The sequence below is a fragment of the Hemitrygon akajei genome, chromosome 25 (assembly GCF_048418815.1).
Source record: "Hemitrygon akajei chromosome 25, sHemAka1.3, whole genome shotgun sequence".
Lineage (NCBI taxonomy): Eukaryota > Metazoa > Chordata > Chondrichthyes > Myliobatiformes > Dasyatidae > Hemitrygon > Hemitrygon akajei.
In genome coordinates this window covers 6,024,222-6,051,908 of record NC_133148.1, presented here as the reverse complement: position 1 = coordinate 6,051,908, position 27,687 = coordinate 6,024,222, and the positions used below count along the sequence as shown (strand labels likewise).

The 27,687-nt window shown below is 44.7% G+C and overlaps 1 protein-coding gene across 1 annotated transcript in view; it reads right to left on the bottom strand.

Moving 5' to 3' along the window:
- LOC140716339 (centrosomal protein of 72 kDa-like) overlaps positions 1-27,211 on the bottom strand; it is a 44,451-nt gene extending 17,240 nt beyond the window's left edge. Inside the window, exons 1-5 of the mRNA XM_073028976.1 lie at positions 26,681-27,211; positions 14,195-14,322; positions 11,829-12,021; positions 7,866-7,965; positions 7,413-7,513 (exon numbers count right to left, since the gene is read on the bottom strand). Of these exons, the coding sequence (XP_072885077.1) occupies positions 7,413-7,513; positions 7,866-7,965; positions 11,829-12,021; positions 14,195-14,322; positions 26,681-26,753 (595 nt within the window). The 5' untranslated portion in view covers positions 26,754-27,211. The remainder of the gene's footprint in view (positions 1-7,412; positions 7,514-7,865; positions 7,966-11,828; positions 12,022-14,194; positions 14,323-26,680) is intronic.
- Positions 27,212-27,687: the final 476 nt, after the last annotated feature.

Sequence of the window (27,687 nt, the reverse complement as noted above, 5' to 3'; positions counted from 1 at the left end):
TAATAGGGGACTCGACAGTTAGGGGGTCAGATAGGCGATTCTGTGGATGCAGTCAGCAGACCCGGATGGTAGTTTGCCTCCTGGGTGCCAGGGTCCAGGATGTTTCTGATCGCGTCCAAGATATCCTGAAGTGGGAGGGTGAGGAGCCAGAGGGTGTGGTATATTAGGAAGGGAGTTGAGAAGAAGGACCGCAAAGGTAGTAATCTTGGAATTACTGCCTATGTCACGTGACAGTGAGAGTAAGAATGGAATGAGGTGGAGGATAAATGCATGGCTGAGGGATTGGAGCAAAGGGCAGGGATTCAAGTTTCTGGATCATTGGGACCTCTTTTGAGGCAGGTGTGACCTGTACAAAAAGGACAGGTTGCACTTGAATCCTAGGGGGACCAATACCTTGGTGGGGAGATTTGCTAAGGCTACTAGGGAGACTTTAAACTAGAATGGTTGGGTGGGGGGGGGGGGGTTGGTGGGAATCAAATTGAAGAGTCTAGGAGAGAGGAAGTTAGTTCACAAATAGAGAAAGCTTGTAGACAGTGTGTGAGGGAAGATAGGTAGGTGATAGAGAAGGGGAGCACCCAGACAGAAGATGTAGGGGAGACAGAAGAAAAAGAAGATAGTAATGTTGTTTGCACCGTTAGAGGTAAACGGAGAGGAAGAGGTGGAGAATTTCTTAAATGCATTTATTTTAATACTACGAGCATTGTAAGAAAGGTGGATGAGCTTAGAGCATGGATTGATACCTGGAAATATGATGTTGTAGCTATTAGTGAAACATGGTTGCAGGAGAGGTATGAATGGCAACTAAATATTCCTGGATTTCATTGCTTCAGGTGTGATAGAATCGGAGGGGCAAGAGGTTGAGGTGTTGCATTGCTTGTCAGAGAAAACATTACAGCAGTGCTTTGGCAGGATAGATTAGAGGGTTTGTCTAGGGAGGCAATTTGGGTGGAATTGAGGAATGGGAAAGGTGTATTAACACTTACAGGGGTGTATTATAGACCACCTAATGGAGAGCAAGAATTGGAGGATCAAATTTGTAAGGAGATAGCAGATATTTGTAGTAAGCACAAGATTGTGAATGTGGGAGATTTTAATTTTCCACACATAGACTGGGAAGCCCATACTGCAAAAGGGATGGATGGTTTGGAGTTTGTAAAATGTGTGCAGGATAGTTTTTGGCAGCAATATATAGAGGTACCAACTACAGAAGGGGCAGTGTTGGGTCTCCTGTTAGGGAATGAGATAGATCAGGTGACATGGGCATGTGTAGAGGAGCACTTTGGATCCAGTGACCACAATGCCATTAGTTTCAATACAATTATGGAGAAGGACAGGTTAGGACCCAGGGTTGAGAGTTTTGATTGGAGAAAGGCTAACTTTGAGGAGATGCAAAAGGATTTAGAAGGAGTGGATTGGGACAATTTGTTTTATGGGAAGGATGTCATAGAGAAATGGAGGTCATTTAAAGGTGAAATTTTGAAGGTATAGAATTTTTATGTTCCTATTAGGTTGAATGGAAAGGTTAAAAGTTTGAGAGAGCCATAGTTTTCAAGAAATATTGGAAACTTGGTTCGGAAAAAGAGAGAGATCTACAATAAATATGAACAGCATGGAGTAAGTCAGGTGCTCGAGGAATATACAGAATGTAAAAAGGATCTTAAGAAAGACATTAGAAAAGCTAAAAGAAGATATGAGGTTGCTTTGGCAAGTAAGGTGAAAATATATCCAAAGGCTTTCTACAGTTATATTAATAGCAAAAAGATAGTGAGGGATAAAATTGGTCCCTTAGAGAATCAGAGTTGACAGCTATGTATGGAGCCAAAAGAGATGGGGGAGATTTTGAACAATTTCTTTTCTTCGGTATTCACTAAGGAGAAGGATATTGAATTGTGTAAGGTAAGGAAAACAAGTAGGGTAGTTATGGAATGATGATTAAAGAAGAGGAAGTACTGGCACGTTTAAAGAATATAAAAGTGGATAAGTCTCCAGATCCTGACAGGATATTCCCTATGACCTTAAGGGAAGTTAGTGTAGAAATAACAGGGGTTCTGACAGAAATATTTCAAATGTCATTAGAAACGGGGATGGTGCCAGAGTATTGGAGTATTGCTCATGTGGTTCCATTGTTTAAAAAGGGTTCTAAGAGGAAACCTAGCAATTAATTAATAGCAATTAGCAATTAAGTTTGACATCAGTGCTGGGTAAATTAATGGAAAGTATTCTTAGAGATGGTATATGTAATTATCTGGATAGACAGGGTCTGATTAGGAACAGTGAACATGGATTTGTGCGTGGAACATCACGTTTGACAAATTTTATTGAATTTTTTGAAGAGGTTACTAGGAAAGTTGATGAGGGTAAATCAATGGATGTTGTCTATATGGACTTCAGTAAGGCCTTTGACAAGGTTCCGCATGGAAGGTTAGTTATGATGGTTCAATCGTTAGGTATTAATACTGAAGTAGTAAAATGGATTCAACAGTGGCTGGATTGGAGATGCCAGAGAGTAGTGGCGGATAACCGTTTGTCAGGTGGGAGGCCAGTGACTAGTGGTGTGTCTCAGGGATCTGTACTGGGTCCAATGTTGTTTGTCATATACATTAATGATCTGGATGATGGGGTGGTAAATTGGATTAGTAAGTATGCAGATGATACTAAGATAGGTGGTGTTGTGGATAATTAAGTAGGTTTTCAAAGCTTGTGGAGATACTTAGGCCAGTTAGAAGAGTGGGTTGAAAGATGGCAGATGGAGTTTAATGATGATAAGTGTGAGGTGCTACATTTTGGTAGGACTAATCAAAATAGGACATACATGGTAAATGGTAGGGCATTGAAGAATGCAGTAGAACAGAGTGATCTAGAAATAATGGTGCATAGTTCCCTGAAGGTGGAATTTCATGTGGATAGTGTGGTGAAGAATGCTTTTGGTATGCTGGCCTTTATAAATCAGAGCATTGAGTATAGGAGTTGGGATGTAATGTTAAAATTGTACAAGGCATTGGTAAGGCCGAATTTGGATTATTGTGTACAGTTCTGGTCATCGAATTATAGGAAAGATGTCAACAAAATAGAGAGAGTGCAGAGAAGATTTACTAGAATGTCACCTGGGTTTCAGCACCTAAGTTACAGAGAAAGGTTGAACAAGTTAGGTCTTTATTCTTTGGAGCGTAGAAGGTCGAGGGGGGATTTGATAAAGGTATTTAAAATTATGAGGGGGATAGATAGAGTTGATGTGGATAGGCTTTTTCCATTGAGAGTAGGGGAGATTCCCACAAGAGGACAAGAGGCAGAAGTTTAGGGGTAACATGGGGGAAACTTCTTTACTCAGAGAGTGGTAGCTGTGGGGAACGAGCTTCCAGTAGAAGTGGTAGAGGCAGGTTCGATATTGTCATTTAAAAAAAAAATTGGATAGATTAATGGACAGGAAAGGAATGGAGGGTTATGGGCTGAGTGCAGGTCGGTGGGACTAGGTGAGAGTCAGCATTTGGCACGGTCTAGAAGGGCCGAGATGGCCTGTTTCCATGCTTTAATTGTTATATGGTTATATGTTAAGCTCCAGCTATAATCTTCTTTCAGCCAGAACTCAGTGATGTCATACATGCCAATCTGGAACAATGCTACAAGTTCATCCACCTTATTCTGCATACAGCATGCAGTCAAATATAACACCTTCAGTCCTGTATTCATCACCCTTTCCAATTCTGGCTGCTTTTTACATTGCATCTTATCCTGTTAACAGCAATTTTGCCTTGTCGTTAGCTCCATCTAGCAAGGAGTCTCACTACACACTGCCTCTGTTTGTAAATCAACTATCTCTTTCTCAGCACTACCATTCCAGTTACCATCCCTGTGCCAAATTAATTTAAACCCTCCCGAACAATTCTAGCAAACCTACCCACAGGATATTGGTCCCTCTTGGGTTCAGGTGTAACCCGTGCCTATTGTACATGTCGAAATTTTGCCAGAAGTGATCCCAATGATGCAAAAATCTGAAGCCTCGCCCCCAGCAGCAATTCCTCAGCCTCGCATTTACCTGCTCAATCATTGTATTCTTCTGCTCACTGGCGTATGGGACAGGCAGCGATCCAGAGATTACTACCCTGGAGGTCCTCTTTCTAGATTTCTACCTCAATCCCCATAATCTCTCTTCATGAACTCCTCACCTTGTCAACGCATGTCATTGGTGCCAATATGTACCAAGACTTATGTAACCTATTTAACATACAGATTATAATAATTACATTGTAGCGATGTGCTGAAATAACGACTCGTAAGTCGTTTCGAGACTAGTTTATTCGAACTTCGCGGCGCTGGCATTTAATCCCTAGCGCCCGCCCTCTCCGGGCGGAAATGACATCAGAGGTGCATTACCAAAGTCTCCCCCCGCGCGCTGGCTATTTGTGAGCCGGTTCGCCTGCGCAGAATGTGGGTCGCCACACAACCACCCCCCAGAACCAGCGATACACCCCCCCCAATGTCCACAGTCTGGATCAGCCTCTGTTTGGGAGGTCTGCCTCTGCACCGCTGTGTCTGAACCTCGACCGGTTGCGCCAAGTCCACACGAGCTGGTTTGAGTCGGTCCACCGTGAAAACCTCCTCTTTTGTCCAGTACGTACGTGGACCCGTTGTTGTTAATCACCTTGAACGGCCCCTCGTACAGCCGCTGTAGCGTTGCCAGTGTCCGCCCCTTCGTACAAACACAAACTTACAGTTCTGCAGGCCTTTGGGTACATTGGTCGGGGTCCGTCTGTGCTGTGAAGTCGGTACGGGGTTCAGGTTGACGAGCCTCTCGCGCAGTCTGTCCAGGACTGCTGCGGGTTCTTCCTCTTGCCCCCTTGGGGCTGGTATGAACTCTCCTGGGATGGCCAGGGGTGCATCATACACCAACTCGGCCGACGAGGCATGCAGATCCTCTTTGGGCGCTGTGCGGGTACCGTAGGTCCGTATCGTGCTGCCGTTTGCGGCCCTCAGGGTGGGTCCTGGCTTCCTGTTGCAGGTGTCGTACCCCGTCGGGGGCAAGACGCTGATTTCCGCTCCGGTGTCAACCAAGAAGTGGCGTCACGACTGTTTGTCCCAGACGTACAAGAAGCTGTCCTGGTGGCCAGCCGCCATAGTCATTAGTGGCAGCTGGCCCTGGCCCTGGCCCTTGCAGGGCAGGCGACAACGGCAGGCTTTTGTGCCCCACCGCTGGTGGTAGAAACACCACTGTTCACTGGCCTCCTCACTCCTGCCTCTGTATTGTGTGCGCCCCCCTGCCGGGCCTGGTCTGGTCCGCTGTTGGGTGCGTGGCCACAGCACGTCTGCCCGGGCTGCCACCTTCCGGGGGTTGCTGAAATCTGCGTCGGCCAGCAGCAGATGTATGTCCTCGGGCAATTGCTCTAGGATCGCTTGCTCGAACATGAGGCAGGGCTTGTGTCCGTCAGCCAGGGCCAGCATCTTGTTCATCAATGCTGACGGCAGTCTGTCTCCCAAACCGTCCAGGTGAAGCAGGCGGGCACCCCCCTCACGCCATGAGAGGCCAAAGGTCCCAATGAGCAGTGCTTTGAATGCTTCATATTTGCCTTCTTCCGGGGACAACTGTATGAAATCCACAACCTGGGCGGCCGTCTGCTGGTCAAGGGCGCTCACCACGTGAGTGTAACGCGTGGAATCAGAAGATATCTGCCGAATCTGGAACTGGGCTTCTGCTTGGCTAAATCACACGCGTGGTCACAGCATCCAGAAAGTCGGCAGTTTTAGCGAAACTGCGTGAACAGATGAAGAGTCGGTCATCTTTGGTCCAAATCCCGTTTGGACCGTCGGGGTCACCAATGTAGCGATGTGCTACACACAGCGCTGAAATAACGACACGTTGTTTCAAGACTAGTTTATTCAAACTTCGTGGTGCTGGCATTTAATTCTTAGCACCCGCCCTCTCCGGGCGGAAATGACGTCAGAGGTCCATTACCAAAATCTGGCTATTTGTGAGCCGGTTCACCTGCGCAGAAAGTGGGTCGCCACAACATTATAATTTGAGTGCTATATTCAATTTACAGTGAATAGCTCAGAATCTAACAAATATGATTTGTTGCCTGCAATTTTGTTAAGTTACAATCTGTCATCGATATGGATAAATTGCTGTGTTGAGAGTCCACATGGTATTCAGCAAGGACCTGCAAGGCACCACGCCAACATCATCTAGTCACAAGGACTACAAAACAAAAAGTCTGCCTAAGAAACACCTTAGAAAACCTTTGACTGTCAAAGTTGTGAATGGAAATTTTAAGAAATGGGAGCTGGAATCAGTCATTTGGTACTTCAAGCCTCCTCTTCGACCTAGTAACTATTTTCCTGCTTTTATTCCCATTTCCCTGATATCTAGAAATCTATCAATTTTGAATGAACCAAGGCGTGAGACACCAGGTGAGACTCACTCAGACAGACAATTCCAACAATTCGTCCTTCTTCATGTGAAGAATTCTCTTCTCATCTGGTCTGAAATGCCCTATCCTTGATTCTGAGATTCTAACCCCTGATTTTAGACTCCTCAACAAGATGGGATTGCTCGCATCTCTGCATCCAGCCGTCCACAGAAGACTATTGCTTTATTAATTGTACCCAGAAAAATTTGTTTTTCAAGCTATCCTGACAGATAATTTCATCACATCAGAAGATTGAAAATAAATGAAGGAATTAAACAATAATGGAATACAGAATAAAGTATTACAGCTACAGAGACAGTGCAGTGTGGCAATAAGGTACAAGGCCAAAATTAAGTAGATTGTGAGGTCGAGAGCCTGTCATATTGTACTAGGGGCCATTAAACATGGGATAGAAGCTATCCTTGAGCCTAGTGACTATATACTATCCAGTTTCTGCACCTTCTGTCCTACCAGAGGAAGTAGAAGAGAAAACGTCCATGGTGGGTGGGCATCAAATCAAATCAGTTTTGGTTGTTTGGCCCCGAGAGGCTGCTGCTTTCCAAACATGCCACCATCTTATGTTATCAACTTTATCCAGGCATCTTTACTGAATACAGTTGACTCAAAATTAACAGATTTAAATAAATAAATCGATTTCCTCAAATCAAATTAGTAATACAATGAACAATTCAAACTGTGCTTTCCGTTCTTCTTGGCAGCCATAAAAACTTCCATATGATACCCTGTGCTTGTCTAACACTGGCATACATCTCCCAAATGAGTGTCCAGAATTTCAAGCACGTTCCTGTCCCAGTTTCCAGTGGAAATTAGTCACCCTGCTTTAGACTTCCGCATTTGTCAGCTGGCATTTATGCTGGGAAGAAGCGGTAAGTAGCAGCCCATATTTCTAAAAAAAAATATCGCCCAAGTAATTCACAAAAAGTGAATTCATTATCCAGCAAGATCTGAGGCAGTCAGGTTTGATGGCCAAATGTGAATCTCATCACTTACCACTTTGATTATAAGATGCTCCACCCCACTTGTACATTTGTGCTTGATTCACATAATTCTGCTGATCTGTATCATAACTGAAGACCGTCTTCATCTGCTGACTGAAATTAATAGTGAGACAGGAAGATAAATAGGCTTCATTATAATATCAAATGTAATAAACTTTCATACAAAAGCAAAATACAAGGGATGAAATAAAAAATAGAAAACTCCGCAACAGCACAGTTTAGATGGCATTGGCGGAGGATTCCTTGCTTCACACTTCTCTACAATTAATCCTTCACCAATGTTATTATCAAACAACTATCAGTGGATTGAAATACAACTTCTCTGATTCATAAAGGTTAAAATATTAAATAAAAACAGAGAACATTAATAAAAATACCTTATCCAGCTAAATCAAGCTACAATCTTTGATGATTGTATATTACACAAACAGAACTATTTCCTGACCTCTCCTCCCTTTTATCTACTTCAGATGTCTCATATTGTTCCTGTGAAACGAAGTCAAGTTTGGTAGCATTTCTCTCAGTTGCATGGACAGGTCTGAGATCTGTTGATGACAAACAATTATTGAGATATTGCAATTAACATAAATGCAACACATCAGCACTTGAAAGGACTGACTGTCAATTAGTGTATCAAATAAAATATTCTGAGGAATTGTTAGCGATACAACATATCGACCTACTAGACTAACAATTCGTACATCAGCAAATTATCAGCTGTGTATGATTTGGCAATGTGCAAGAGCTGCACAGGTTAATTCAGCATGATGTTGGGCAGTTATTTAACTTTGACCTTAAAGAATGAACGAGATCACTTATCGACATATGATTTACAGGCTAACCTGTGGAAGAATAATTTAAATATACTGTAGAAAGTTTAGTAAAGTTTCTCCCACTCCTCATTCAGCATATCAAGCAGATGCCATATAAAACATGAGAGTAAAATGACTCAAGATAATTTTACACAGGCATGCTTCTTTTGGAATATAAAGAAACAATATTAAGGGTGACTCCGATTTGAAAAAGACGATGCAGAACTGAAATTGCTCAAGCTGATCGAACAATATATCGAACAGATTTCCAGAGCTTTAAAGGACTTCTTACCCATTCCCACCCCATTCTCTAATGCAACCTTATCTATTGCATATCCACATAAAAAACAGACAATGCACTTAACTGTCATTTGGAGGGAGATTTAGAAAATAAATCCAAAGAAACAAACATTGTGCAGACTGTGCATCAGTTGGTTTAAGCATTCTGCATATCCAAAAGGATACAAACAATTATGGCTGCATCAATACATGGATGAAGACCTGGCACATTGGTAAATACTGTATTCTCTGGACAGATGGAATCTCAGTAGCTACAGACTCTACCCATAGATTCTTCCAGAGGTCACAGTGAGGGTTACTCCACTGTTCCCATATTAACAAACTCAAAAAGAAAGCACTTCCAGTAAAACTCCAGTTGTCCACCACACTCGGCCCTTTTCTCAAGTGCGACCACCATGCAGATCATGCCCTCTTCTTGCTGCTGGAAATACAGAAAGCAGAAATCCCACATCACAAGGTTCAGGAATAGCTACTTTCCTACAACCATTAGCTGCTTGAACTGTCCTGCAATACCCTAATCCTACCTCAGCAATTGAACAATTGACATTCTCTTGCACACCCATTGATGTGTGTCTGATTGTGTGAAACAGGACACGTAAAATAAATCACAATCATTTTCTTCACTATCTGTCACCACCCAGTGACCACTGAATGTCTGTTTACGGTCATTTGCTACTGTAACACGTCCACTGCAAGGTTCAATTTTTTGTGCATTCAGAGATGCTCTTCTGCATACCACTATTGTAACGTGTTGATACTTGATCTTCTGTTGCACTCCTGTGAAGTTGAACTAGTTGGGCAATCCTCCTCAGTCCCATCTCACTTACGAGATGATTTTGCGCACTGACCTCTTGCTCACTGGATAGCTTTTGTTTTTCCACACAATTCTCTGTTCTCTCAACATCTCTCTCCCTCTTCACCTTAATAGTGATGTAATTTCTCTTGTCCTCACATACCACACTATGATCCTCCGTATCCAACACGTCACACTCCACAACTAACGACTCTCCAGAAGCGGGCTACCACGAGAAGTATTTTACCCACTTTCCACCTCCCAATTTTTCACAGGGGTCACGTACTCCGCGATTTCCTTGTTCATTCATCCCTCCCCAATGATCTCCAAATTTCTACACCTCCCCTGTTCACGTACTCCTCATCTCCTCCTTCAGGGTCCCAAACAGTCTTTCCGGATGAGGTAATATTTAACCAGTGAATATGCTGGAGTCCTCTATTGTGCCTAGTACTCCTGATGCAGCCTCCTCTATATTGGCGAGACTCATCGGAAACGGGGGACAGCTTCGTCACGCACCTGTGCTCCATCTGCTGAGAGTGGTATTTCACAGTGGCAAAGCATTTTAATTCTGATTCATATCCCATTCCAACGTTTTGCTCCATGACTTCCTCTTGTGCCAAGATGAGGCCACACTCAGGGTAATTTTACAAAGGCATGCTTCTTTTGGAATATAAAGAAACTATTTATAAAAAGACAATGCAGAACTGAATTTGCTTAAGCTGATCAAATATATTGTATAGATTTCCATAGCTTTAAATGACTTCTTACCCATTCACACCCCATTCTCTAATGCAACTTTATCTATTGTATATCCACATAAAAACAGACAATGCATTTAAATGTCATTTGGAGGGAGATTTAGAAAATAAATCTAAAAAGAAACAAACATTGTGCAGACTGTGCATCAGTTGTTTTAAGCATTCTGCATATCCAAAAGGATACAAACAATTATGGCTGCATCAATACATGGATGAAGACCTGGCACATTGGTAAATACTGTATTCTCTGGACAGATGGAATCTCAGTAGCTACAGACTCTACCCATAGATTCTTCCAGAGGTCACAGTCATGGTTACTCCACTGTTCCCATATTAACAAACTCAAAAAGAAAGCACTTCCAGTAAAACTTCAGTTGTCCACCACACTTGGCCCTTTGGTGGTGCCAGACTAACTGAATCTTTTCAGTTAGAAAGTGTGATCACCATGCAGATCATGCCCTCTTCTTGCCACTGAAAATGCAGAAACCTGAAATCCCAAGGTTCGGTAATAGCGACTCCCCAACAACCATTGGCTGCTTGAAGTGTCCAGCAATACCCTAATCCTACCTCAGCATTTGAACAATTGGCAATCTCTTGCACTGCTATTGATGTGTGTGAAACAGGACATGTGAAATAAATCACAGTCCTTTTCTTCACTATCTGTATAAATTACACTCAGTTACAACTGAATGTCTGTCTATGGCCTTTTGCTGCTGTAGCACATCCAGTTCCAGTTTCAACTTATTGTGCATTCAGAGATGCTCTTCTACATACCACTATTGTAACGTGTTGTTACTTGAGTTTCTGTTGCATTTCTGTCATCGTGAACCTATTGGGCAATCCTGGTCAGACCTCTCATTTACAAGACGTTTCTGTGCACTGACCTCTTGCTCACTGGATATTTTTTGTTTTTCCACACAATTCTCTTTAAACTCGACAATTCTACCCTTCTCCACCTTAACAGGAACAGAGTTCCTCTTGTCCCCGCCTCACCACCCGATGATCCTCCGGATCCAACACGTCACTCTCCACAACTACCATCTCTCCAAACGCATGCTTCCACTAAAGGTATTTTACTAACCTCCCACCCACGATTTTTCACAAGGATCATGTACTCTGTGATCTCCTTGTTCATTCATCCCTCCCCACTGATCTCCTAAGTGCTACACCTCTCTGTTCACGTACCCCCTTCCCCTACATTCAGGGTCCCCAACAGTCCTTCCAGGTGAGGCAATATTTAACCAGTGAATATACTGGAGTCATCTATAGTGCCTGGTACTTCCAATGTGGCCTCCTCTGTATTGGTGAGTCCAATCGGAAACTGGGGGGCTGCTTTGTCATGGAAAGTGGTATTTCACAGTGGCAAAGCATTTTAATTCTGATTCCTGTTCCATTCCAACATGTTACTCCATGGCTTCCTCTTGTGCGAAGATGAGGCCACCCTCAGGGTGGCGGACTAACACTTCTGTCTGGTTAGCCTCCAATATGATACCATAGATATTGATTTCTCCTTCCAGTAATAAAAAATTTCCAGCAAACGTGACCCGGTGAGCCAGATGTCAAATCATCAGGTCTCTTCACTCTTCAGATTATTGGAGTTTTAATGTAATTAAACCCAGGTATGCTGGTTTCACACCAAACAATGCCAGCACAATTTCAAACAGTAATTACTGAAGAACATGCACAATATGTTACAAATTCACATCTTTTATCAGGCAATTTGATGTTAAATAACTCATGCTTACCCAAATTCAGCAAATTTGGTAAGAGGCGAATTACATACTGTCTGTAATTCTCCACAGTGCTTGTAACTGGATTTAGCCGTAAATCTAGCTCAGTTAAATGGATCAGATGGCGCAAGCTAGAAATTTCTTCCAATGTCTGAGTGTTATTAAAATACAGGCTTAATTTTTCCAGTTCCTGTAAACACTCCAAACCCTACACACGGAAAGACATAGTTATTTATGAAACAACTGACACTTTTGAATTTAATACTGCACATTCTAACTTTTCCCCAAAAAACATTTTAAAACCAACTGTGATAACAAATTATGTTACTAATCAGTCAGCGTCAATGGACTGAAACTGGGGATGCAATCAGCTTTAATAAGTTACAATAAGTTCTGTCTGAGAAAGCAAAATGTGCACAACAGCTGTCTATCAGGCACAGAAACTGAACCAAATTATCCAATTTTCATATATTTCAGGATTTTGACAACAGATGAATATTTGTGATATCGCAAAGATTTCAAAACACTATGAACATCCATTGAGGGATTAATATATTTCAAACTCTCAATATCTTCATAAGCTATCATGAAGGGGACCAGGATTGTAATGCTTGGTTGTTGGCAGGTAGGGTTAATACCCGACCTTCAAGAGCACTTGTGAGTTATGTTCCGGCTGGACTTAGTCCGTAAACTGCTGAAGAACAGTGCGGAAGGATCAGGAGCTGTTTTCTCCCGGAAGGGATCAATTTTTAATTCCAAGTGCTCCTGTCATGTTTTGTCATCCTGTAACCTTATCCTTCAATCTCTCTGAATTATGGAGGATAGCATGTGTATATAAATATTTCTCTCCAGTAGACTTCATCATGATCATCATCACTCCTGTATTTCTACTATTTTTTAATGTTTCTTAATTGTGCATATGATTTTTTATGTTCTATCGCTGAGCAGCCCTAACCATCTGATTGGCCTATCAAAGTTCTCTTTGGGAACTAGTTGACCTGATCAGCATTTCTGATCTGGATATTGTTCACAATTGCACTTAATAAAAGGTTTCAAATTATGAAAGAAAATGAAATAAAATAGTGGAAATGCTTAAAATTATATTAGGGTATTTAAGTGCACTCAGAAAGGTCTTCTTACAGCCTTTCATTTCCATTTAAATGAATGGAGTCACTGATTGCAATTTATTCCATGGTACCTACCTGATCATTGCATCCACCAATGTCAGCTTGGGAAAATCCAACGAAAAATGTGCCTTCAAGTACAGTAACTTTCATGAGAAAGACACATGTACTGAGAAATAGTGAATCAGAATCAGGTTTAATATCAGTGGCAAATGTTGTGAAATTTGTTAACGTAGCAGTAGCAGTGGAAAGCAATACGAGATAAATATAGAAAAACAAATAAATCGATTACAATTAGTATATAACTATCTTAAATAGGTAAATTAAAAATGGTGCAAAAGAAAATAAATAAAGTGAGGTAGCGTTCATGGGTTCAATATCCATTCAGAACTCGGGCAGCGGCAGAAGCAGCTCTTGAATCGCTGAGTGTGTGCATTTAGGCTTCTGTACCTCCTTCCTGATGGTAATAATCAGAAGAGGGCATGTCCTGGCTGATGGGAGGTCATTAATATTGGACAGTGTCTTTCAGAGACACCATCTTTTGAAAACATCTTGGATAGTAGAGAGGCTAATACCCTTGAGGCAAAAATACCTAATGCAAATATTTCTCACCTAGTGTCTAGATCTTTGAAGCTACACTTCCATTTTTAATCTCAACTCAAAATAACACCCTAAACCCTCTTTCTTAAAAGAAAAATGATGCTGCTAGATTGTAGGAGTTTCTCTCCAAACACAAATTGGAAAATATAGAACACAACAAAACACAGCAAGAAATATCAATAAAGATTTATCACCTGCTCACTTAATGATGACTGACAACCTTATTTAGGTAAATGGAAACAGTGTCTACACCAGTGTGGCTCATGTAAAACTGATCCATATGCTACAAAGAGTGACTGGCTTCTCAGCACAGTACATATCATCCCTGGACTCAATGCCTGGAAGCCTGCAACTTGCCAAAGTGCAGTTCTCTTATGGAACTGCTGGTTAGCTATCAACATGATACAGCCCATCAAAGGTTCAGAGATTTCACTGAAAATAACTTCCGTAAATTATTTTCTGAATGTTTTGGTCATTAATATGATGTTATTAAGCAGAAATGATTGCAAATCCATATAAAACTGCACTTCACCCACCTCACCCATCTTTCTGTCTGAACTCCATAAATCATTTAAATTAAGATAATAAAGACTGAAGAACCCATGTTCAGATGCAAAGTTGGAAGACATTACTTACCAAGGAGAAGAGGACACTTACCTCCAGACTGACAATTGCATTTCTTGACAAGTCTAATGACTTCAGTCTTTTGAAATTCAACAATGAATCACCAAGAGTGACAATTTTCTCATGGTAGGATCCATGCAGTGACAGGGTCTCCACCTCATCTAAGGAGAAGGCAAATAATTTAAATGCATCGCTCCTTCACTCCTTCACCAATGACATATTTCTGAAATGCAATCTGTATTTGTTTCTTCCATGCTGTGTAAACATCACAATTGCAATTTATTTTCTTACAACATTGAAGAAGATCATGAAATGTATTTCCAAAGATTGCCTAGAGAAAATATAACATGCAGAATTTTTTTTTTAGGAAAAATAAAAGACAGCCATGACAAAATCCACGTTGTTAATTTGCAAATTAGCTACCAATCAACTGTCATGGAAAAAATATCTCTTGTACAGAAAATGATGGCTGGTCATGCAATGATTGGCAACACTCCACTAGCAGAATTATAAAATATGAGCTATGCCCTTAATTTCCCTGTGAGTTTCCACGTTGCACTTTTAGCTTTCCACATAATTGTCTCCTTACTCTTGTGGACGTTGAGGAAGAGGCTATTTGCCAGACACCAGGCCTCAGCTTCTTCCACCTCCCCTTTCTTGGCCATATTATCATTGTTGGTAAAGAGCCTCACCACGGTTATGACATCGGCAAACTTGACAATGTAATTACTCGTATGTTTTCACGTGTAGAATATACAGTGTGGCCACAACACAGCCCTGGGGGGCACTCATGTTGAGGATGATGGAGGGGAGGAGCATTTATTTATGATATCCATCCAAAGGCTTTTTTTTTGGAAGTCCAGCTCCTAGTGAATAAATCATGAACACAGAAAGACACACTGGGATCTTGTAGTTAAAGCAATTAATGTACTTTTAAATTTAGTACATTTAGTAAATTTACATTTACTACAATGTTACCTGGGTTTCAGCACCTAAGTTACAGAGAAAGGCAGCGCGCTCGGCCTCTCTGGAGAATGATATCTGTTATCTGTTAAGTAGGGATCCGTGCACAATTCTGATTTGATGGAGACGGACGTGAGAGTGTGGAGGAACATCTGGAGAAACTTCTGAAATGCCCGTTTCACTGCCACTGCTACCGTGCAGTACGGAATCTCCGGAGGAGAAGGCCTCCGAGACCTCGGCTTTGCTTGTTTCGGCGGCCGGGACGAGGTCGAAGGCGCTCGGCAGAGGATGGCGCTCGGGAGGCTGTATCGGAGGGGCTGGTTGGAGGTTCGAAGTTTTTGGACGGACTCAGAATCTGCTGTGGTCGGGTGCTTCCAAGGCATCAGTTGTCAGTGCCTGGAAGTTTATGGCAGGGAGAGTTTCTCCCTTTCTGGTGCCTGATATCGGGGACTATTGGAGTCAATCGGGACTTGAGACTTTTTTTAAAATCATGCCCATGGTCTGCTTTTATCAAATTATGGTATTGCTTTGCACTGCTGTAACTATGTTATAATTATGTGCTTTTTTCAGTGTGAGTCTTTGGTTTGTCCTTTTTTTGTGATTTCACTCTGGAGGAACATTGTATCATTTCTTAATGCATGCATACATTTCTAAATGACAATAAACAAGGACTGAGTGTCCTCATAATCTAATCTAATCTATCTAAGGTTGAACAAGTTAGGTCTTTATTCTTTGGAGCGTAGAAGGTTGAGGGGGGACTTGATAGAGGCATTTAAAATTATGAGGGGGATAGATAGAGTTGACGTGGATAGGCTTTTTCTATTGAGAGTAGGGGAGATTCAAACAAGAGGACATGAGTTGAGAGTTAGGGGGCAAAAGTTTAAGGGTAACACGAGGGGGAATTTCTTTACTCAGAGTGGTAGCTGTGTGGAATGAGCTTCCAGTAGAAGTGGTAGAAGCAGGTTCGGTACTGTTATTTAAAGTAAAATTGGGTAGGTATATGGACAGGAAAGGAATGGAGGGTTATTGGCTGAGTGCAAGTCGGTGGGACTAGGTGAGAGTAAGCGTTCTGCATGGACTAGAAGGGCCAAGATGGCCTGTTTCCGTGCTGTAATTGTTATATGGTTACACCAATTTATATATGGACAACATAAATATCACTATGGCATTGCCCATCTTCAAGTTTTGACCAACAAGTTGGAATATTCCTTTAAATAAATTGCATTCTTTTAAAGACTAATTTATCCTGGTAAAGAAACAGATTTTCCTCTCTTTCTTTATCCAAGTTTACCTTCACTCTGTTACATGACAGTTATCTACTGTTGCGTTGTAAACATGCAGGTGGCTAGCTTGTCAATTCAGAAACGTCCCTGTGCAACAATATACTGTATTGTATACCCTGTGGCGGCGCGCACACGCGGGACTCAAACCGCCATCGGGAGCCGCGGGCAGACACACGGTAGCGCATTTGGAACTACCCGCTCGGGGCGGACCTTCTGGGGACAGTCTGACACCCATGGCAGGGGAGATTTAAGTGCGCGATTTTGAATTCTGAGTTCAGCTCTCTCTGCCTCCGTGTGTTTCTTTAGTAGCGCATTGCGCGCGACTACATTGGTGACCCTGACGTTCCAGACAGCATCTGGAGCCGGCGACTCAGCGACCAGCCATGAGTTCCAGCAACTCGCACAGCGCGGTCTCTCTGAAGCTCCTGACTTTCCGGGCCACTCAGCCCCACCTTTGGTTCGAGCAGGCCGAGGCCCAGTTCAAAATCAGAGTCATTACAGCCAACACCACGCAGTACTACTACGTGGTCAGCATGCTCGACCAGGAGACGGCAGGCTGGATCATCGACTTCCTATGCCAGCCACCAATGGAGGACAGGTACACTAAGCTTAAGGTGCTCCTGATCCGTACTTTTGGACTCCCCTGCCACTAACGGGCCACGCGGTTCCTACCCCTGGGCGACCGCATGCCATCCAAGCTCATGAATGATATGCTGGCGCTCATGGACGGCCATAAGCTGTGCCTTTTATTTGAACAGCTGTTCCTCAAGCAAATGCCTCCTCCTCGCGAGTGAGGATTTCCATGATGTGGTGAACTAGATATACCTGTCTGACTGCTCCTGTGGCTCCTCCCACAGACCCTGCTGACTGCTCCTGTGGCTCCTCCCACAGACCCCTGTATAAAGGCGACTGTGGGCTGCTGCTCTCCCTCATTTTCCCCAGGATGTAGTGTTGTTTATTCTTCCAGTCAATAAAAGCCGATATCTCGCTTCCTAAGTCTCAGCGTGAGTTATTGATGGTGCATCAATTTTATTGACTGGAAGAATAATCAACACTACATCCTGGGGAAAATGAGCGTTCGTGAGGGGTGGCATTAGTGGACGTACACAACAGGGAGCGGATAGAGTGGAGTGCCTCAGGGAGGACCTCCTGCCATCGGGAGACCGGCAACCCTTTTGACTTAAGGGCTAAAAGTGTGGCCTTCCACACTGTGGCATTCTCCCTCTCCACCTGGCCATTCCCCCGGGGATTATAACTCGTGGTTCGACTAGTAGCAATGCCCCTAGCTAGCAGGAACCGGCGCAACTCGTCACTCATAAAGGAGGACCCTCTACCACTGTGGATATAGCAGGGATATCCGAACAGAGTGAAGAGCTGGCGCAGGGCTTTTATGACCGACGTGGTAGTAGATGGTGCATCACATGACCCACGCAGGGTCGCGGCTAAAGCAGACGTCCTTTGGCAGAGCAAGCAACGTGGAGTAGCCTCCATTGGCCTAGCCACGATCGCGTGCCCCAAAGCCCAGGCCCCGCAACTGAAGCCGTCAAGACCCACGGGGGAAAAAGACGAAAGTTCGGAACAATGGTGTTTCTAGCACCAAAGATGGGGCTCAGGCGCACGCCACTGCCGTCCACCATGTGCTTTTCCGGGAAACACTGGGGCCAGCCATCACTGATGGCTACGACGGCTGGCCACCGAGACAGCCTCCTGTACCTCTGGGACCAACACTCCCGGCGGCGCTTCCTGGTAGACACCGGGGCCGACGTCAGCGTACTACCCCCCTCGAACATGGACACTTGTAAAGCGGTCCTAGGCTCTGAACTCACCGCTGCAAATAGCACCAGTATTTTGACGTACTATCTCACTGCATTTTGGGTCCAGCCGTTTCACTTGGACTTTCATGTTGGCAGCGGTGTCACAGCCACTACTAGGGGCAGATTTCCTACGAGCCAACTGCCTCCTGGTCGACCTAAAAGGCCAGCGTTTGATCCATGCCGAGACGTTCCAGACTTTCCAGCTCGGAGAAGCCTAGCTACCGGCCCTCCACCTGGATTCCGTGACCCTCTCGGGCAACGAATTCGCCACAGTGTTGGTGGAATTCCCCTCCATAGTCACCCTGCGCTTCTCCACAGCCGACACCAAGCACGGCGAGCAGCACCACATCCCCACTCAAGGACCGCCGCTGCATGACTGAGCTCGCAGGCTCCCACCCGACAAGCTCCACCTCGCCAAGGAGGAGTTCCATCAGATGGAAGAGATGGGAATCGTACGCTGCTCAGACAGCCCACGGGTATCCCCGCTGCACATGGCGCCCAACTCCGCAGGAGGATGGAGGCCCTGCGGAGACTACAGAAGGCTCAACAATGCCACAACCGCCAACAGATACCCGGTACCCCACATCTCAAGAGGGAGGGTGAGCAGCCAGATGTCGTGGTCCATGTAGGGACCAATGACGTGGGTAGGAAGAGTGAGGAGGTCCTGAAAGGTGGGTTTAGGGAGCTAGGTGCCAAGTTAAAGGACAGGACCTCCAGGATAGCAATCTCAGGATTGCTACCAGTGCCACGTGCAGGTGGGTTTAGAAATAGTAAGATAGTGCAGATCAACACGTGGCTGAAGACATGGTGCAGGAGAGAGGGCTTCAGATTTATAGATAATTGGGCAGTTTTTCACGGAAGGTGAGACCTGTTCCGGCGGGATGATTTATATCTAAACAGGAGGGGGACAAATATTCTTGTGGGTAGGTTTGCTAGAGAGGCTCCAGTGGATTTAAACTAGATATGAGGGGGGAGGGGAACCAGAGTGTAGGAACAGAAGTATGGGAGAAGGAAGAAAAAGAAGACAGTAAAGTTCTTTATACTGTTACAGATAAACAGAGAGGAAGAGGTGGAGAATTTCTTAAATGCATTTATTTTAATGCTGGAGCACTGTAAGAAAGGTGGATGAGCTTAGAGCATGAATTGATACCTGGAAATATGATGTAGCTATTAGTGAAACATGGTTGCAGGAGGGGTGTGATTGGCAACTAAATATTACTGGATTTCGTTGCTTCAGGTGTGATAGAATCGGAGGGACAAGAGGGGGAGGTGTTGCGTTGCTTGTCAGAGAAAATAGTACAGCAGTGCTCTGGCAGGATAGATTAGAGGGCTCGTCTAGGGAGGCTATTTGGATGGAATTGAGGAATGGGAAAGGTGTAGTTACACTTATAGGGGTGTATTATAGACCATCTAATGGGTAGCGAGAACTGGAGGAGCAAATTTGTAAAGAGATAGCAGATATTTGTAGTAAGCAGAGGGTTGTGATTGTGGGAGATTTTAATTTTCCACACATAGACTGGGAAGCCCATACTGTAAAAGGGATGGATGGTTTGGAGTTTGTAAAATGTGTGCAGGATAGTTTTTTGCAGCAATACATAGAGGTACCAACTACAGAAGAGGCAGTGTTGGATCTTATGTTAGGGAATGAACTAGGTCAGGTGATGAAGGTACGTGTTGGGGAGCACTTCGGGTCCAATGATCACAATGCCATTAGTTTCAATATAATTATGGAGAAGGATAGGACTGGACCCAGGGTTGAGATTTTTGATTGGAGAAAAGCTAACTTTGAGGAGATGCAAAATGATTTAGAGGGAGTGGATTGGGACAATTTGTTTTATGGGAAGGATGTAATAGAGAAATGGAGGTCATTTAAAGGTGAAATTTTGAGGGTACAGAATCTTTATGCTCCTGTTAGGTTGAAAGGAAAGGTTAAAAGTTTGAGAGAGTCATGGTTTTCAAGGGATATTGGAAACTTGGTTAGGAAAAAGGGAGCTACCTGCAATAAATATAGGCAGCATGGAGTAAATGAGGTTCTCAAGGAATATAAAGAATGTAAGAAGAATCTTAAGAAAGAAATTAGAAAAGCTAAAAGAAGATATGAGGTTGCTTTGGCAAGTAAGGTGAAAATAAATCCAAGGTGCTTCTACAGTTATATTAATAGCAAAAAGATAGTGAGGGATAAAATTGTCCCTTAGAATCAGAGTGGACAGCTATGTATGGAGCCAAAAGAGATGGGGGAGATTTTGAACAATTTCTTTTCTTTGGTATTCACTAAGGAGAAGGATATTGAATTGTGTAATGCAAGGGAAACAAGTAGGGAAGTTATGGAAGCTATGACGATTAAAGAGGAGGAAGTACTGACGCTTATAAGGAATATTAAAGTGGATAAATCTCCGGATCCTGACAGGATATTCCCTAGGACCTTGAGGGAAGCTAGTGTAGAAATAGCAGGGGCTCTGACAGAAATATTTCAAATGTCATTAGAAACAGGGATGGTGCCGGAGAATTGGAGTATTGCTCATGTGGTTCCATTGTTAAAAAGGGTTCTAAGAGTAAACCTAGCAATTATAGGCCTGTCAGTTTGACGTCAGTGCTGGGTAAATTAATGTAAATTATTCTTAGAGATAGTATATATAATTATCTGGATAAGCAGGGTCTGATTAGGAACAGTCAGCATGGATTTGTGCGTGGAACATCACGTTTGACAAATTTTATTGAATTTTTTGAAGAGGTTACTAGGAAAGTTGATGAGGGTAAATCAATGGATGTTGTCTATATGGACTTCAGTAAGGCCTTTGACAAGGTTCCGCATGGAAGGTTAGTTATGATGGTTTAATCGTTAGGTATTAATATTGAAGTAGTAAAATGGATTCAACAGTGGCTGCATGGGTAATGCCAGAGAGTAGTGGCGGATAACAGTTTGTCAGGTGGGAGGCCAGTGACTAGTGGTGTGCCTCAGGGATCTGTACTGGGTCCAATGATGTTTGTCATATACATTAATGATCTGGATGATGGGGTGGTAAATTGGATTAGTAAGTATGCAGATGATACTAAGATAGGTGGTATTGTGGATAATAAAGTAGGTTTTCAAAGTTTGCAGAGAGATTTAGGCCAGTTAGAAGAGTGGGCTGAAAGATGGCAGATGGAGTTTAATGATGATAAGTGTGAGGTGCTACATTTTGGTAGGACTAATCAAAATAGGACATACATGGTAAATGGTAGGGCATTGAAGAATGCAGTAGAACAGAGTGATCTAGAAATAATGGTGCATAGTTCCCTGAAGGTGGAATTTCATGTGGATAGTGTGGTGAAGAATGCTTTTGGTATGCTGGCCTTTATAAATCAGAGCATTGAGTATAGGAGTTGGGATGTAATGTTAAAATTGTACAAGGCATTGGTAAGGCCGAATTTGCAGTATTGTGTACAGTTCTGGTCACCGAATTATAGGAAAGATGTCAACAAAATAGAGAGAGTGCAGAGAAGATTTACTAGAATGTCACCTGGGTTTCAGCACCTAAGTTACAGGGAAAGGTTGAACAAATTAGGTCTTTATTCTTTGGAGCGTAGAAGGTCGAGGGGGGACTTGATAGAGGTATTTAAAATTATGAGGGGGATAGATGGAGTTGACGTGGATAGGCTTTTTCCACTGAGAGTAGGGGAGATTCAAACAAGAAGACACGAGTTGAGAGTTAGGCGGCACAAGTTTAAGGGTACCACGAGGGGGAATTTCTTTACTCAGAGAGTGGTAGCTGTGTGGAACCCAGAAGAAGTGGTAGAGGCAGGTTCGATATTGTCATTTAAAGTAAAATTGGATAGGTATATGGACAGGAAAGGAATGGAGGGTAATGGGCTGAGTGCGGGCAAGTTCACGTCTGGTGAGAGTAAGCATTCAGCATGGACTAGAAGGGCTGAGATGGCCTGTTTTCGTGCTGTAGTTGTTATATGGTTATATCTAGAACTTCACGGCGAACCTGCACGGAGCAACCATCTTCTCGAAAATCGACCTGGTCAGGGGATACCATCAGATCCCAGTGTACAGCAACAATGTGCCCAAGACAGCCCTCATCACCTCATTCAGCTGGTTCGAATTCTTGAGGATGCCTTTTGGTCTCAAGAATGCAGCCCAAACTTTCCAAAGGCCCATGGACTCGGTGGGACGCAGCCTGGATTTCACTTTCATTTACTTGGACGATATCCTGGTGGCCAGCAATTTGCACCAAGAGCACGTGGCACATTTGTGCCAGCTCTGCCAATGCCTGAGCGACCACGGACTGGCAATCAATCTGGCGAACTGCCTGTTCGGGCTGACAGAGATCAACTTCTTGGGCCACAGAGTCAACTGACATGGCGCAGTTCCCCTAGCAGACAAGGTCCAGGCCATCCACCAGTTCCCCAAGCCCAGCATGGTCAAGGGCCTGCAGGGGTTCGTAGGGATGGTCAACTTTTATCATCAGTTCGTTCCGGCGGTGGCATAAATCATGAGACCCTTGTTCAGCCTGATGGCCGGCAAGGCCAAAGAAGCAGCATGGGATGCGGAGTCCATGGTGGTGTTCGAGCAGGCCAAGGAGGTGCTGGCAAAGGTGGCCCTCCTAGTGCACTTGAGAGTCGATGTACCCATGCATTCACAGTCGACGCTTCCGACACAGTAGTCGGTGGAGTCCTGGAGCAGCTCATCGAGGACCAGTGGCGACCACTCGCTTTCTTCAGCCGCCACCTACGGCCACCAGAGGTGAAGTACCGCGCTTTCGACAGACAGTTGCTCGCGCTCTACCTGGCTGTCCGGCATTTCCTCGAGGGAAGGGAGTTCACCGTGTATACGTACCACAAGCCCCTCACCTTCGCACTGGCCAAGGTATTGGACCCATGGTTGGCTCGGCAGCAGAGGCCCCTACCTGTCCTTTATTTCAGAATTCACTACGGACGTCCGCCACATCGCAGGGAAGAACAACATCATCGCTGACACACTGTCTCGCCCCTGCCACCACTCAGTAGGCCTATTGTCCTCAGGAATAGACTTCGCAGCACTGGCAGAAGCACCACCATTTCAGGGCTCCAGTTGGAGGATGTCTCCATCTGCCCAGCAGCGGATCGACTCCTGTGCGACGTGTCGACTGGCAAACCCCGACCGGTGGTACCAGCAGCATGGAGGCACCGGGTGTTCGACACGCTGCACAACCTGGCCCACCCGTCCATCCTGGCGTCCATCAAGCTGGTAGCCGACAGATTTGTCTGGCACAGTTTGCGCAAACAGGTCGGACACTGGGCCAGGACCTGCGTGCACTGCCAGACCGCCAAAGTCCAGCGACACGTGAAGGCTCCCCTCCAGCAGTTCCAGCCAACGCACAGGAGGTTCCAACACATCCACGTGGATATCGACGGCCCCCTGCCAGTCTCCCGGGGCACCAGGTATATCTTTACCATGGTAGACAGGTTCACCAGATGACCAGAAGCCATACCGCTGGCAGACACGTCCACTGAGTCCTGCGCCAGGACGCTCATTGCAAACTGGATCATCAGGTTCGGCCTCCCAACGGACATCATCTCCGACAGAGGGGCGCAGTTCACGTCTGGTTTGTGGACAACACTGGCACAGCTCCTGGGCACTCAGCTGCATCACACCACAGCGTACCATCCCCAGTGCAACGGTTTGGTAGAGAGATTCCACCGGCATCTCAAGTCGGCCCTGATGGCGCGCCTCAGGGGCCCCAACTAGACAGATTGGGTCCTTCTGGGCATCCGCACAGCCCCCGAGGAGGACCTGGACACCTCCTCAGCGGAATTGGTCTACGGCACCCCCCCGACGGTTCCAAGCAAGTTCATACCAGAGGCCTGAGGTTCAGAAGAAACTCCAGCAGCGGTGCTAACGAGGCTGCGGGACAAGGTAGGGACCCTGGCACCGGACCCGACCTCCAGGCATGGTCCCATGTCATCCTTCACCCCTAAAGACCTCCGAGACTGTGAGTATGTTTTTATTCGCAGGGGCATGCAGACGTATGAGGGACCCTTCAAGGTGATCTGGCACAACGGAATCACGTACGGCATGGAGGTGGGTGGCCGGGAAGAGACTTTTACAGTGGACCACCTCAAACCGGCGCACTTGGACATTGTGCAACCAGTGAGAGTACCCGCACCGCGCCGGCAAGGCCGGTCACCCAAGCAAGCCGCACAGACTGGGGGCTCCACTCCCCCGATGGACATTTCTGGGGGGAGGTGGTGTGGCGGCCCGCACACGCGGGACTCAAACAGTCTTCGGGAGCCACGGGCAGACACGTGGTAGCGCATTTGGAACTAGCCGCTCGGGGCGGACCTTCCAGGGACAGTCTGACGTCACGTCCGCCCCGTGGGTTGCAGGGGCCCATGGGAGGGGAGATTTAAGTGGGCAATTTTGAATCAGCAAAGGCATTCTGAGTTCATTTCTCTCTCTGCCTCCGTGTGTTTCTTTAGTAGCGCAATGCGCAGGACTACAAACCCCAAATAACTAAGTGCTGCCTGGCCTGCTGAGTTCCTCCAACATTTTGAGTGTTAAGTGTATAAAAGTTCAGTAGAGTGGATTATATCGGCTTATTTCCATTTCAGAGGCATATAGTGCAGAGTATGCACATACAATATACTCCCAAGGACTAGCTTGGTACCTGGTATGATTCTGATACATTAACTGTAATATTATGCACTGTACAGAAATATCATCTTCAATAAAGATGTTCTGTTTAAGTTCTCTCTCAACCTGATTACCTATGTTTGCACCAACACAACTGACATTGAAAGTCAGTAATCATTTGTCATGTTAAGTGACTTCTTCATACATAAACATTCGTAAAGTCATATTTTATCAGCAAAATAAAAGCATTTTTGTGAAGCGAAAAGTGTGTGGACTCCAAAGGTAGAAATGCGAGAGGCTCAAAACTCATTTTCTTTTAGGCACTGGAGATAAAACACTGCAGCAAATATCAGGTGTACAGGTAGAAGATGTAAAAATTTAAAACATTAAGTTACATTATTGTCATATACACCAAAGTGCAATGAAATTCCGGGTTCAATTGAACCTCACAACTCAACAATAGATAAAAGCTCGTGATGCAAATTCTCAAACACTGCATATGCTTGTCTGAACTAAAATCATAAAATACCCTAAGGGCTGAAAAGATCAGGCCAGGCAGCATCAATGGAAGCAAAAACTGTTTACACTTGAAATGCACAATCCGACATCAGGTCACCGAACTAAAACATCAGCTGAGTCTCCTCCCACAGAACTTCTGGTAATTACCCCCTTCACCATTCCCATTCCTGTTTCTTTCTCTCACCTCACCTCCTTCCCTGCCTATCACTCTTAAATTTCTTCCATGGTCTTCTACCCTCTCCTGTCAGATTCCTCCTTCTCCTTTATCTTTTTCACCTCATATCTTCCCAGCTCCTTATTTCACCCCTCCTCCTCTGTCCTGGTTTCATCTATCACCTTGTTCTCCATCCTCCCATTCCCCCAACTTCTAGCTTTAATGTCTCATCTTTTTTTCCCAGTCCTTATGAAGGGTCTCGGCCGAAATGTCGACTGTTTACACTTTACCAGAGATGCTGCCTGGCCTGCTGAGTTTCTCCAACATTTTGTGAGAGTCCAGAGGAGCATATCAGAAATCGCGCGGCAGCTCAAGGGAACAGTGCTCCTGATTTGGAGTCAAGTCAAACATCCTACCAGGGACCAGCCATCTCTACTTTATAAAATGTCACCTGCCCTTCAAGATGCTACGGGACATCAGTTGGAAGGCCCATTGTGGGACACGGCCACAGCAGGGATGTTATGTACATGGTTTTGACCCAAAGAAAGAAATGGTTGGAGTGTTTACTCAGTGAGGAAATGTGACAACAGCTCCATACTTGGTCCAGTGTTAACTCCTGGTTCTCTCTCACACTCCCTGTCCAGCTGCTACCGACAGTGATCCACCATGTTCCTCTGGGCACCAGCACATCCCATCTCTAATTCCCCACAGTTACCTTAAGACAACACAATTCAGAATATGATACACCCCACAATGTACTTACAAGCATATTACAAAATCAACATAAGTATCTTCATTATAAACAGTACAGATACAACATATACACGTTTACACATCCCAAGTACTAAAGAAATGGAACATTCTCCAGTGTATGCCGGGAAGTCACCAAAAAACCAACTGATTAGAAGAATATACTGGGGGTGGGGAGTTACTGAAGTGCCCAGAGTCATCACAATGAAAGCAACATGTCAAAGGAGGGAGGGAGGGGGCGAGGGAGAGAGAGAAAGAGATACAGACAGTGAGAGAGAGAGAGTGTGTGTGTGTCCCCGATTACTAAGCGCTCTCCACCACAAGGATAACACTAACTGCTCATGAAGATGTGATAGCTGCTGTCTTATCTAGGCCACTAGCCACCCCAGCATTGGAGCCCAGGGTGAGACCCGCACCCACAGCCCCCCAGCCTCTCACCTGATCTGACGTTACTCAGCTGTGCCTTGTCCCTGAGCCATTCTTCAGTTGCTACCACCTGCTCTGCCGTCATTCTCCTGTCTCTGAACGCCCTTCCTCTTTCACTGATCCTCCTCCTTCCTCCTGGTCTCCAAACACTTTGCCTCTCTCACCGGGACAACAAAGTTGTGCATGCACTCGCTGACGATGGCGGAGAACAGAACCACGTGACCACCGTGTGAATGCCCGCGCAAATTGGGGCAAGGAAATCCGCGACCTCTTTCCTTGGGAAAGGACGACGCACTCAGCGGCCAGGCTTTTGCAGGAACTGAAAATCATTCTGATACACTTTACTACTGTCAGCCAGTTCTTGCTTTCTTTTGATGAAAAACTATTTGGGAGTGAATCACCCAAAACAATAAGATAGTGTGGTTGATTTGTTCTGATGGTGGGAATGTGGAGACTGGATTCCAGTCTGAGATGGAGTCTCCAATCCACCGGATACAAGGGGCTGTAGAGGCTTTTACACTCGGCCAATTCCATCATGGCGGCAGTCTCCTCACCAGCGAGGAGCTCTTCCAGGGGCGGTGTGGTGTCTTTCAATTTCAATAATATATCCGATATCTTGTAAGTATGCCGTTGATTAAGCATTTTTGTTCTGTTAAATAATTAACTAGGGGTAAAGTATTTAAAAACCGTTAACTTGACGTAATCGCGCTACCACGTGACCAGCGACTCGTTAAAATTCAAAGGCGAAGTTCGCTCCGGATTTTGTTTGAAATAATTTACTGTTTTGAATTTGCAAAACATAACATTGGCGACGAGGTGTTTTAAAATTAAGCCGAGACGGCTGCCGACCTGTAAAAGTGGAGCGAGAAGTTGGAAGTTAATAAAACAGCTTAGCGCAGCCCAACAGGTGCAGAGACGGTCGTTGGAAGGGAAGAGACGCACGTGTTTTTTAAACGCACAAAACGGGAGAATGCAGGTTTCAGAAAGCGTGAGTACCAGCTGATAGTAATCGTTAAACA